At 40.0% G+C, this 12806-nt stretch overlaps 1 protein-coding gene across 1 annotated transcript in view; it reads left to right on the top strand.

Moving 5' to 3' along the window:
• Positions 1 to 12806, top strand: part of LOC111237075 (ephrin type-B receptor 1-like) — an 82109-nt gene that overhangs the window by 27672 nt on the left and 41631 nt on the right. The window contains exons 2-5 of the mRNA XM_022766073.1: positions 3340 to 3404; positions 4050 to 4340; positions 5237 to 5455; positions 5574 to 5754. Of these exons, the coding sequence (XP_022621794.1) occupies positions 3340 to 3404; positions 4050 to 4340; positions 5237 to 5455; positions 5574 to 5754 (756 nt within the window). The remainder of the gene's footprint in view (positions 1 to 3339; positions 3405 to 4049; positions 4341 to 5236; positions 5456 to 5573; positions 5755 to 12806) is intronic.

The following is a 12806-nucleotide window of genomic DNA, read 5'->3' as shown; positions in this document are numbered from 1 at the left end:
CTGGGTCCATATTCTGCTGTGGATCGGCTTTTGAAAATCTTTTTTGACAACATGCCACTAAATGCACCAAAGCTACAAATTAGAAAGTGACGATTGTCTCTGTTTGAATAAGCTGTGGTCCAAGATTTTGATAGTCGACTACATTTTTGCATGACAAGCATTTCATTTTCCCAAACGACCTTCATTCCCAAGGGAGAGCTGAAAAACTGGGTTCTGCTGTAATTAGGCTAGCTCACTGACAAAAAAAGAAGCACCCAAGGTAGAGGGGGGGGGATAAAAGACAGAGAGGTAGAGTGAAGGAGAGGATGAAGGTGGGGAGGGTGCGAGGAGGAGAGCAGATAATGAGAGGCAGGGTGACAGAATGAAAGAGTGCAGGAGGAGGAGAGCATGTCAAGAATCAAGGAGGGGGGTTGTTTGCCTGCGGCTGCCTCATGGTGTGATGTCGTCGAACCTTCTCACCATGTTTCATTACAAAGGGCTCTATGTTAAGGTCTGTGGTGTCAGCATGCCAACTAACTTATGTCGGCTTGAGTGTCTCAGCGTGTCCGCTCACCGCATTGTGTTGCTTTTAATTTTGCATACAGCAGTTTAGCTCACTCACAAACAACACAGTGGAACTAAAAAACCTGCTTGAGCAAAACGCTGGCTATAAAAAGCACATTAAAAGGACATGCAACATTTCCTGCTGCAGAATTGCGCAGGAGTTCATGTTAGACACACAAACCTGAAACAAAAAAGGGGAAATCATATATTTTTAGCTCTTGGTGTGGTTCAAAACACAATTTTTGGTTGAATTCTTTCTCATTGATGCAGTACTGAGCACTTTTTACTGTCTGAATACGGTTGTCTTAAATTAACTCAATTTGCATGACAAGGTAGTGGACAAATGTTTCATTTAACAAGCTGTAGTCATAGGAGAAATAGCATTTCATGCACATTTAAGATTTGAATCTGATTGAATGTTTGCACCACATCTACTACTAACAGTAATGAAAAATGTTTTCCATAATGCTACTATCCCCAAAATTTTGATAGCATGTGGTTTTCCTTCCACTCGCACTGTACTATACTACCATTAACATGCACAGACATATCAATGAAATTAATTTATTTCCCTTATTAAACATCTCTCATTTTCCAATTTCCCAGCCTGTCAGGCTTTGCATATGCCAGAGAGAAAGATGCTGAAAATAGTTTTTTAGTGCGGCTCACAAAGCAATATTTCACCATTAACACAATAGGATCTATAATATGAAGTGACATGTTTTACAATGAAGGTTGCCATCTGGGCTTTTGCTGTCAAGAAGCGTTGTTGTTGAGTTGTCGTATACTTCTCAGCTTTCACACACCTTTTCTTGCCATCTGAGAGGGTTTGATTAGCTTTGTGTTGTAGGGAAATGAGTCAGTGTGTCACTCAGCTGTGATTTAATCAAAGTGTCAGGTAAGTATGTAGATTATTATAGCATACTGTACAGCTGATAGTATAGGTTTCAGGTGGGGACGTGAAGTGAGTAGTGGCACCCACATCAGCTGAGAGCTAGAGTCTGTTTAATTGCTATTGCTGCTGCTGACTGATTTCACCTGTATTTAATATTATTTAATTTATGCTAACTGACACCGTTGGGCAGTAACTCATTAAGTAAGATGCGATGTGAGTAGCCTGCTTATGTCAAATGAGTTGTGTAAGGCACTACAATTTGAAATTTAGTAATGTAAGTGCATATAGGAGTGGGCAATATATAGAATTGTATTTTCAGTTTTACATAACTATATCAATTATACGGTCATGTACTACATTTTATGGATAATTTTTTATGGATAAAAAAACTGCAGGAATATCTGTTCTACGGAACCCCTAAGGGAACATGGAGGGAAAAACAAACATGGGGGAATCTTTGTGTTTCTGGTGCTCACGTGAGACTTTCTCCTTAACACAGCTTGATATAGGCTGCTTGTGTGTGTTAATGTACTGACTTCTGAATACATATGCGCTCATTGCGCTGGCACGGGGTGCTGTGTGCGTGTTTTCTGACTGTTGGTGCATATTTTTAAGTGCGCCCGGAAGTTGTTTCAGTTTAACAGGAAGGCACCTGTAATGGCCTAAAAAGAAAGGTTAATCTTTAGCCAGTGGATGAAATGCTACAAGCACTGCTTCCACCTTTGTTACTCAACTAAGGGAATTGCTGCTGCTAAATGCTTTTTGTAAGTAACTGTTAATGCTGTTGTTAATACTGCATTCACTGCATATTATGTAAACTCCAACTATGAGCTGGCAAGTAGGAAATCCATGCACGCCAGCCGTGCACTTAATTCTGAGTCTGAGATATCAGGAATTTTCTGACACCAACAATATCTCCCACATGATAACAACAGACCGCAGAATGACTGCAAATGTACCACCAATGGTAATAAATTCAAAATAAAATTACCACTAACACAATCCGTTTGTCTCATTTTGTAGGAGCTATATACTGTTTGTTTTCATCTGTTTCACTTGGTAATGTCCTGCTACAAATGTGTAACACAACAAAAGTAGCTAATTTAGGCCGTTAATCTGATATGACGACATGATTAGCACTAGGCTAACTACCATGGACTAACGTGAACATTACAAAATTGTAATTACATTATTTTTACATATGTATTACGTAATTTCCTGTTCTTCCCTTTTGGCCAACACTGCCTGAATGCACCATTAACCCTTGTCACTGTCTTTAAGGCATTTCTGCTGGTAATTATTTTCTGTGGCCAACTGCTTTCTGTTGATTCTTTTTTGTTGCTAAAGTGTTCCATTGCTAACTGTTTTCTGTTGCTAACTGTTTTCTGTTGCTAACACCATCTGTAAGTAAGTGCTTTCTGTTAACTATTTTTTGTCGCTAAAGCGTTCTGTTGCTCACAGAACCTGTTGCTAACTGCTTTCTGTTAGAGGTTTTTTGTTGCTAAAGTGTTCTGTTGCTAAGTGCTTTATGTTGCTAACTGTTATACCAATAACAATGTTACCTAATGATATGGTATGGTATCCAATGATGACATTATTTCTAACTGGATTACCTTTGTTTCATATTTTTCCATGTCTATTAGTTTTTTATACTGTATTAGCATAACCAGAGGCCTGGTTTATTTTTGGCTAGTTGTATCATAGTGTGTGGGGAAAGAAGAAAGGGAGAAGAATTGAAGAAAAGGTGTAAAGTGGTACTGAATATGAATGAAATGCATCGCTGTGCAATACTAAAGTTGGCATCTGAGCTGACTGTTAATTAAACTCACCTGTCCTTCTCCTGCAGCTCCCTGTTTTCACCCCTCTCTCTCTCTCTCACTGTCTCTCTTTTTGTCTGACAGAGACAGTGATGGATACAAGGACAGCGACAGCTGAGCTCGGCTGGATATCGTTCCCTGCCAACGGAGTAAGAACAATGTGCAAAAGTGTACTGTACGTGTGTGCAGGTGTGTGTGTATGTGTGTGCACCCTTGGGAAACGCAGTTTGAGTACACTTTACAGTGCTCCATTAACAAATCTGTCAAAGTCTTAATTACAGTGGCAAGGTGACACCAATTAACCGCTATTGATGCAGAATAGAATGGATTCCGATAGATCTGAGACGTGTGGCACGCAACAGTCCACAATAGACACATGAATAGAATAGAATTAAATACCATAGAAATGAATAAAATAGAATAGGGTGTTTCAACCTCTTTCTTATACTCCTTAGTGTTTTTAAATGCTGGCTTGGCAACTAGCCGGTTACAATGGTCTGCTCTCTCTGTATGTGTGTGTGTGTGTTGTTGAGATGAGTGGCTCTAATTGTGATGAATCGTTGTCCCTGTGCAGCACAGAGCAAGGTAGAGGAGAAGAAAAAAAGTGAATGAGGGAGGTGACTTGGAGAGAGAGACAAAATAGGAGCAAGGGAAAGAGAAAGTTTAATTTGTGTCAGGTCTTGGTAAACCCATTAATCATTTTAGCCTCTCCTCGCCCCTCTCCCCTCTTCCTTTGCTTCCTCCCCTTTCATCCATAACCCCCTGCCCTTTCTTCACACATGCACATTCCCCAGTGGGAAGAGGTGAGCGGCTATGATGAGAACCTCAACACAATCAGGACATACCAGGTGTGCAACGTGTTTGAGCCCAGCCAGAACAACTGGCTCCTCACGACTTACATAGACCGGCGAGCGGCACAACGCATCTATGTGGAGATCCGCTTCACCGTACGTGACTGTGCCTCCATCCCCAGTGTGCTGGGCTCCTGCAAAGAGACGTTCAACCTCTACTACCTGGAGACCGACAGGACAGTGTCAGAGAGCATCAAAGGGGTGGAGTACTGGGCCAATGCGCCTTTTCTGAAGGTAATGAACACAGAAATAAGAGCCTTTTGAATAGAGGAGCCAAGCATGAAGACCTGGAAGTATTGTGACGCTGTAAATTAACATAGAAATTTAAATTATAATCTTTGTGTTACTCAGCACAAAGACACCAATATCTGTTGGGCTATGTTATACCAAGGGTTCAGCATAGTTTCTGATTTTTTTGTGACTTTGGTATGCTAAAAAGCAGTGCTATGTGCTGCAGTACCCTGAGTCTCATCAGTTGCTACTCTGGAGAAAATGCAGGCCTGAGGCTCGTATTCGGTGCATATTCATTATATCCGTCGCTCTCCCCTGAAAACTAGTATCTAAACTTGGGTTGAGAGAGTTCTCCTTCTTTGTAAGCCAAATTAAACCATTGGATTGTCTGAAAATTGAATTGTAAAGTATGATTTTCACAGGACAGCTGCAATATGCAATCCAGAAGCAAACACTGCACCAATCCAAAAGTTCAATATCTAACCTACACCACCAATTAGAATTTAAACCTTATAGATTGGATGTGTTTTTTTTCCTGGTTCTCTTTGGGAGTCATATTTGATTTTTCTCCTAAAAATATCCTGTAATTTTTTTCAGCCAAAGCTGAGACACCCATTCAAGTGTTGGAAATCTCAGAGCAGCCACCATAGTAATCATCATTGGGGTTCATTTAGGGAAATAGCAAATTATGACTCAATTTTACTACAATAAAATGAAATCGTATGTGGTCATGTGCATTCATCCAGTATTGTACAGCAGCATCAAACATTAATTAGTGAATCTAATAAAATAAAATTTACCATTCTAGAAAGAACAAGGACAAAAGAACCACAACGTATTAGCTCATTTATTCACTCTTTGGTCTTTCGTGTGCCCCGCTCTCTTTATGTCCCTCGCAGGTGGACACCATTGCAGCAGATGAGAGTTTCTCCCAGGTTGATTTTGGGGGAAGGCTAATGAAGGTGAACACAGAAGTTCGGAGTTTTGGGCCACTGTCCAAAGGCAAAGGCTTCCACTTGGCCTTCCAGGACCTGGGTGCTTGCATGTCCCTCCTGGCTGTCAGAGTATTCTACAAGAAATGCCCCAGTATAGTGCAGAACTTTGCTTATTTCCCAGAGGTATGGACCCTAAGTAATTAAAAACAGTGGTGCTGTTTCCATCAGACTTTGATAGAGCTGTTATCAAAAACATTTAAACATGTTAATAGACCCTTTATTCTGACTCCACTTTGTGCAGACACTGACTGGAGCAGAGTCCACCTCATTAGTCATTGCCAGAGGAAGCTGCATTCCCAATGCTGAGGAAGTGGACGTACCCATAAAGCTCTACTGTAACGGAGATGGAGAGTGGATGGTTCCCATCGGCAGCTGCAGCTGCAAGGCGGGTTATGAACCAGACAATGGCAACGTGTGTCGAGGTAAATCTGTGTGTTTATGAGAATGTGCTAGTTCAAACCGTGCTCGTAAAAATGAAGGAAGGGAAATTGAAAGCAAGTGTGAAGTCTCTACTGCGCCTCAGAATATTAGAGGTGATGGCATGTAGACTGAATGAATTACTTTTTTAAATGACCATGCCACTAGCAAACACTGCACCCAAAAGTCATAATATCTTAGCAAATATATCTTATATATCTCAGCAAATATCGTATGAAAAACTAACAAACCAGTATAAGAGCACATCAATGTCCTGCAAAACATGCCTGTAATAATCAACCATAGCAAAAATGCTGTCTCAGCAGGCAATATCTCACTAAGAATGCAACAAACAAACATAAAGAGCTAACATTACAAATAAAGCATAAAAACCATGAAAATAGAGCTGTGATCATTGTAGATCAGCTAAAAAGGTATCAGCAAGCATGCTCGAGTGAAAGAAATGACTGCAATAAGTATAAGAAGATTGTTTGTTATTTGCTATTATAAATCTGCCATAGTTGAATACTGACTTGTCTATGAAGCAGCATCATTGCTACAATCTGTGCTGAGTCAGTTCTGTAGAAAATGCAAGTGTTTATTGTATGCAGGAGAATAAAGTGTGTCATTTCTGGCAGTACTAGCTGAATAATCACATGCATTAATATATTTTTAAATGTATTTTTGCCCAAGGGTGCAGCCCACGATGTTCCATATGTTAATATTAGTAGAAGCAGACTTGGGTGAGCATGGCACAGAAATAGCCCCTCAATATTCCATGTATCTCTACCGCTTTTCCTTTTATATCTGGCCTCCTTCCCCATTTCCTATCCAAAGTAGTGCCCATTATTTCTTATTCTCCCAGGAAAGTCTCATCCATTTTGTGTGCGTGCGTGCGTGTGTGCGTGTGTGTGTGTGCGTGTGTGTGTGTGCGTGTGTGTGTGTGCATGTGTGTGTGTGTGTGTGTGTGTGTGTGTGTGTGTGTGATGTATGTACATATGGTGAGATGATAAGTGAGGCCGCTTCATCCCATGTTAATTAGTTTAGCGTGTTCCAGCCAGATTAGTCTACTGCAAATTAGTCCTGGACTGTCAGAGAGTGTCAGCAAGACAGAGGAGTATCAGGAAGGAAGGAAGGAAGGAAGACAGGAAGAAAGAAGGAAAGAAAGCCCTCTCGAGGGTTGTACTGGTAAAAAAGTAAAAATGAGGACGAACCAAGGACAGAAAGGTAAAAAAAAAGTGAGATATAAAACAGATAGAGAGCACAGAGTAGACTGATGAATAGTATTCTATCTGGCTCTGGTGAAATACATTAAATGCACTGACTGAAATGGCAGCTTAGCCTTTGGTGTCAGTGTCTCCTTGCACAGAAAAACTTTATGTGAGATTTGAGTGTGTAGAACTGAAGCCAGGAAGGATTCTTGGGAGACAGAGATTAAGTATGACAATATTACAGTAATGTTGACTGCCATTGCAGAAGGAATTAAGGTGGAATTTGGAATTATTAAGTCTTCCCTGTCCTTTGCTATGTGTCTCTAAAAATATTAAGCTTGTCATTGTTGCCCTTGAAAAACAAAATTAGAAAGTAGGGCTGGGCAATATCTCTGTCGAGCTTAAAGTTCCCTCATAGGAAAAACCTGAAAATGACCAAGAAGTGCATGATCCACATTTAAATATCTATTTAAATTAATGCATTATATAAAAATAAACGAGAAAATCTTCAGTCCTGTCAAACAAAACCTTTTAAATCCCACAGTGTGAAATATATTTGGTCAGTTATAATCATCAGTGAAAATCCCTCATTTTCAGCACCATGTCTTTACCATTAAAAAAGCAGCAGCATTTATGTGTTGCAGGGGTGTTTCTCTGATAGCTTTGCTTCTTGATCCTGGGGATGGATCTAATTACTGGTGAGACTGAGTGCTTGCACTCTGCTTATATTATCAGATGGTGATGCTTCAGGTGATTAACCTAGTTCTTGGTATTTCCCATCTTTGCTAGCACAGGAATCCTGTGCTTTGTCATCAGTATACATGACCCATCTGTTTCATGTTAGTCTTTAAGTAACGTTAGCCTGGCACAGTTTGAGACTGTCTCACCCACTGCAGGGCCAAACAGGGCTTTAAGCACACCACTTATTTCTTGTTAACTTGTTGATCCACATTTCTTTAAATTTAAGGATGCTGTAAACATTAAGATGTTGCTTTGTGTACTGATACCAAAAAAGCTGTTTTCTCTTTCAACTATCCAACTTCAAAATACCAACAACAATAGCATGTAGTATGTTCAGCTAACTCATTCAACCCTCCTGTGCATAGTTTGGTAAGTGGGCTGTCCCTTCATGAAAGACTGCCATATGATTTGTCAGAAACAGCTTTGTTTCCGTGTTATTAGTACATTGCCGTGCAGTGTAACTTACTGACTATTATACTGTAGTTTCAAATTTTCTTATCAAGGAAAAATTTCTATCGCTACCAGTGTTTATATTGTTTTTAACACCCATCCCTTCTTGAAAGTCTGACTGGATTCAGTCAAGCCCAAATTGATAAATTTAAAGGCAAAACTCACTGGAATATTCCTGGATGGGAAAATGTCGGTTGGTGTGTGAAGACTGAAAACAGACTCTTACGACATGACAGTTTCTGTGGTGCCAGGTCACCATACATGTGGGTCATGCTTCATTCTTTTGTGCCTAAACTGTGATTTGAGATGTCGTGGGACAGAGCATGTCCCGTCTGTCTCCACCGAGTTGGCATCTTTTTGGTGTGCTCTTCTGCCAATCAGCTGATAATAACTTGGCAGGAAACTGGATTCACTATTAGAACAGATGGTTGTCTTTGTGTGTGTGTGTGTGTGTGTGTGTGTGTGTGTGTGCATGCTTGCGTGCGCGTGTGCGTGCTTGCGCGTGTGCGTGCTTGCGCGCGTGCGTCAGGGCACAGAGATGGTGTTTATTTTGCACCAAACTAGCATATTGTGCAAACCATCCGGCAAAACTGGCTCAACATCAAAGTACTGTGTGTGTGTGTGTTTGTGCGTGTGCATGTACGTGCACATGTGCATGTTTGTAAAGTAAACACATATTCAAAAGACCCATACTTCAAATGCACCACATGACAAATGTAAGCACTACCATCAAATACACACACACACAAACTACCCCTGCTGTGGACCCCAACAAAGCTCTAAGAGTTTTTAAAACCTGCAGGCTTTTAACAGACTCACTCACTCACTCTCTCACACACACACGAAAGTTTTTAATAATTGATCAGTGAGCCTGTATGCCAACTTTAGACAATTGTCATCCGCATGATCACTGCATGACTCCACACAGCTGGCTAAAGTCACAGAGGGAAACAGAAGAATAATCTTTTTTTCTCTCTCTTTGTCCCTTTTTGACTAAAGCTCTGTGCTTACATGTCTCTCTCCTATCTTTTGCATTTTGTTTTTCTTGTTGTCTCCCTGTTCTTGAGTTTTTTCCATTTGAGTGATGGATTTGGCTGCTCTTTTAAGTTTCATAAGTTCTTGCTCAAAGACTCTTTCATTTTTGTAAACATATCAGTGCCAAATCAGCTTCATATCACTACGAGAATTACAGTAAAAAAACATCTATACTACCTAACTGTACTAGGAATATAGGATTAACTTTCATTCAAAATGATCCCCGAAGGTTACTCTCAGAAGGATTGAATTTAAACACCGGTGCACCAATTAAACTCAAAATGATTGTTAATGCATGTGTATGATCAAATTCACACAGTACAATGAGATCTTCATACATTAATTGTTTGTTGTGTATTTTAATAAAAGGCCACTGTTGCCAAGTCAATATTTTGGTCTGTTCCTCTTATAAAAAATGCACATAACTGTAAGTGTTGGCACAAACCCAGACACACACAAACAACATTCACATGCATTTGCAATGTTAGCGGTTTGAAATCCTTAGACAGCTGGACACAGAAAGAGAGAGAGAGAGATAACTATAGAGAGGTATCCAGAGATGACTAATGGAGAGAGGGAGCAAGACTTGTTGCCATGGTGACACGCCCCATGTGTATGAGCAGGGTTGTTGAATAAATGACCTTGACAAGCCAGATGTCTATCTGCCTATTCAAGGCACACACACACACACACACACACACGCACATGCACGCACACAAAAGAGGCACAAGCCATTGACACTCCTGAAGACGTGACTTCAAAGAAAGGTGGATGTCTGAATATAAAGAAACTAACAGAGAGGGAGAGCGACACAGAAAAAGGAAAAGTGTCTGAGCAAAACATGGGCAAAACTTTAGTTGAAGATAATTTGAATATGTGTGAAAGTACAATGGATATCACATTCAAGTAGTACATACACTTTGCAAAAGACTCTAAGGAAAGAAGCACTGGTCGACTTATTGCTTACATAGTTGGTCATTCTGTTTAAACTACTTTGATCCAGTTGGATGTAATGACCCACCAGAGCCTTAAATGCTGCCTTGCCTCTCATAGCTTTCTGCTCTTTTTAAGTCTTTGTACTCCCTTTAAGTATGTTGGGGGTATTTTTTTCTGTATTGTATGTCACAGACAGTAAAGATGTGACGAGAAATGGGGGGGGATAGAGCTGCAACAAAGGTTCCTAGCTGTAGTCAAACCGCTTTTCACTCTGCCTTTGTGTGAGGCCATTCGGAACCTTTATATACACTTCCTTATACTGACCTCCAACATGTCAGACAAAACATGTAGTTTGCTGTGATACCTCCATCTTTAGGGTTTGCTTCAAATCAGTTCTTAGTTGAGATGGTAGTGAACTGCACAGGGACATTTTCTAGGGTGCACAAGTGCCAAAATGATCCTTTACTGGACTTCATCTTCATCAGACTGTTCACTGGACTCAGACTGTCCTATTATGGATGTGAAAATGTAGTGAATACATGGTGGTTACTAACAAAGTGCCATCATCAGTCAGCAACATACATTCATATTCATATATCACTCATCTTTTCAATTATCATCAATTATTTGTGATTTGTATTCATACATTTTCCATATCACGATTAGATCATCAATTAAGAATTCTCAGTTAATCAATGAATTGTTCTGTTGATAAAATGTCAGAAAATAGTGAAAATCTAAATTTCCAAGAGTCCAAGGTGACATGTTCCAACTTGTTTTGTAGCGATGTATAAAATTGCTCACGTTTAATACAAGCTTAATCAAGTCCAGCAATTTGATATGAAGTACACTTCAAAACATCTGAGTAGTTTCTTTAAGGCCCGTGGCTCATGGACAGTGTAATTACGCAGTGAAACATGCCCAGTGTAAATCATGTGAGAACAAAAGCATCAACAAGACCAAGAAATAACAGCATAACATTCCAGGGGAGTGAACACAAATGGAATACAATGAAGGAAGGATAGAAGGAGCACTTTCATTGTTTCCTTTCCTCTTGTTTTTCTTTGTGTCTGTCTTTGTTTCTTTTTTCTGTAACTGTAACTTTAGTTCTTTTTGTCCTTGAGCAAAATCTATCTGACCCTTAAACCCTTTAACATTTGATTAAGTGACACTCTGAAGCTCTTAACTTTTCAGCTCTTTGTCTCATTCACTTTTTTCATTCAGTTCATGTCATTGTTTGGAGTTTTTACAGACTCCTTAAAAGCACTGCTTGTGCAATCCTTCTCTGTCCTCCACCATAAATCTATGTAACATTTGCATTTTGGTCTTATAGCATCAGAAGCATCTCGGAGATAAAGTGAGCATTCATTACAGTGGAGGAAGGAAAACAAAGTGCTAAAGATAAATCGAAACTGGAAAACAGTAACATTAAAAAAAAACCTCATTTCGTTTTCCTCACTCTTTTGGCAGAGCTTTCGTTTCAGTCTTATTTCTCATTTCACACCTCTCTTCCCTGTTCGTCTTTTTTTCTTAACTTATAATCATAATTCAGAATGTGTTTGCCCTCACAAAAAGGCACTTATAAAATCCTATGTGTGAGTTTAAAACAGCCATCCTGTGGGGATATAATGTATTCTGACTTCCTGCGATAGGTTTTACCTTGGATGTTTGACTATGTCTTCATGTTACATTTCATTTTTGAAGTCAATCTGCTGTGACCTTTTTTTCACTTCAACTTCAAACTAGATGTAAGACCTTGTTATAGTTCAGCTGTCACACACTCCCAGTACTTGCTGCCAATCTCACAGCCAGTCGTAGTAGTGCTGTGGTGGCAGCGTTTGTGCATAAATTGGAGTTTTTGAAGGGTTCAGTTGCTGACCAGCGTGGAAATGTTTAATGGCTAACCTGAGCTGCTATTAAAATCACTTGAACAAGGCACCTAATATTTATACCATTAATAAATAAGTGAGAAGTACTTTCACCTGACACATGAACACAAACTCTTTGTGTACCTGATTAGAAGAACAATTGCTGGGCCTTCCTTGGGTTAGCTATATGTAAGTTTTGGTATTAGCTAACAGTTGTTTACTCATTAGTCTAAACCATTCCTTTACTCACCAAAAGCTGTTTCCAGCAGTGGAAAGCAACGCCAAAGTTAACTCCTGTCTCAATCACATCTTTTCCTGTACAGAAGTTAGCACGGTAACCAGCAAGGCCTGGTAGCAACTCACTATAGCCTCCAATCTGCCCTGGAGATGTATTGCTGCTCAGAGGGCGTATTATAACCTCTTGTGTAAACGCAACAATGGTCCGTGCTGTTGTCAAGCAACAATCGCCACCTCCCGCTCCCAGAAACCACGCTTGGCAGCAACGAAAACATACAAATAGCCCCTTTAACTTCAGAATTTCAAATTAGAGAATGATTGTAGCTTCTCTGGAAGGCTTTAGAAAGCTAAACATATCTCTGACGTGACAGAGATGAGCTGTCACTGTTCAAAGAGCCAGTAAGATATTACAGATTGTACATCTAACCCAAACAGTAACACCATAATTCTGGTCGATGACATCATGTCCAGGCAAAGGTCGAGCTTTGTTGCGATTAAAAATACATGTCAGAAATGAAAAATGCAACACTACTTTTGCTTGACGCGCTGGGGATGCCACTGATGGATGACGCATCCATC

This window comes from Seriola dumerili, unplaced genomic scaffold (genome assembly GCF_002260705.1).
Source record: "Seriola dumerili isolate Sdu_G_001 unplaced genomic scaffold, Sdu_1.0 BDQW01000002.1, whole genome shotgun sequence".
Taxonomy (NCBI): domain Eukaryota; kingdom Metazoa; phylum Chordata; class Actinopteri; order Carangiformes; family Carangidae; genus Seriola; species Seriola dumerili.
Note: the sequence above shows the minus strand (reverse complement) of the source record. Positions and strands in the feature narration are given on the sequence as shown.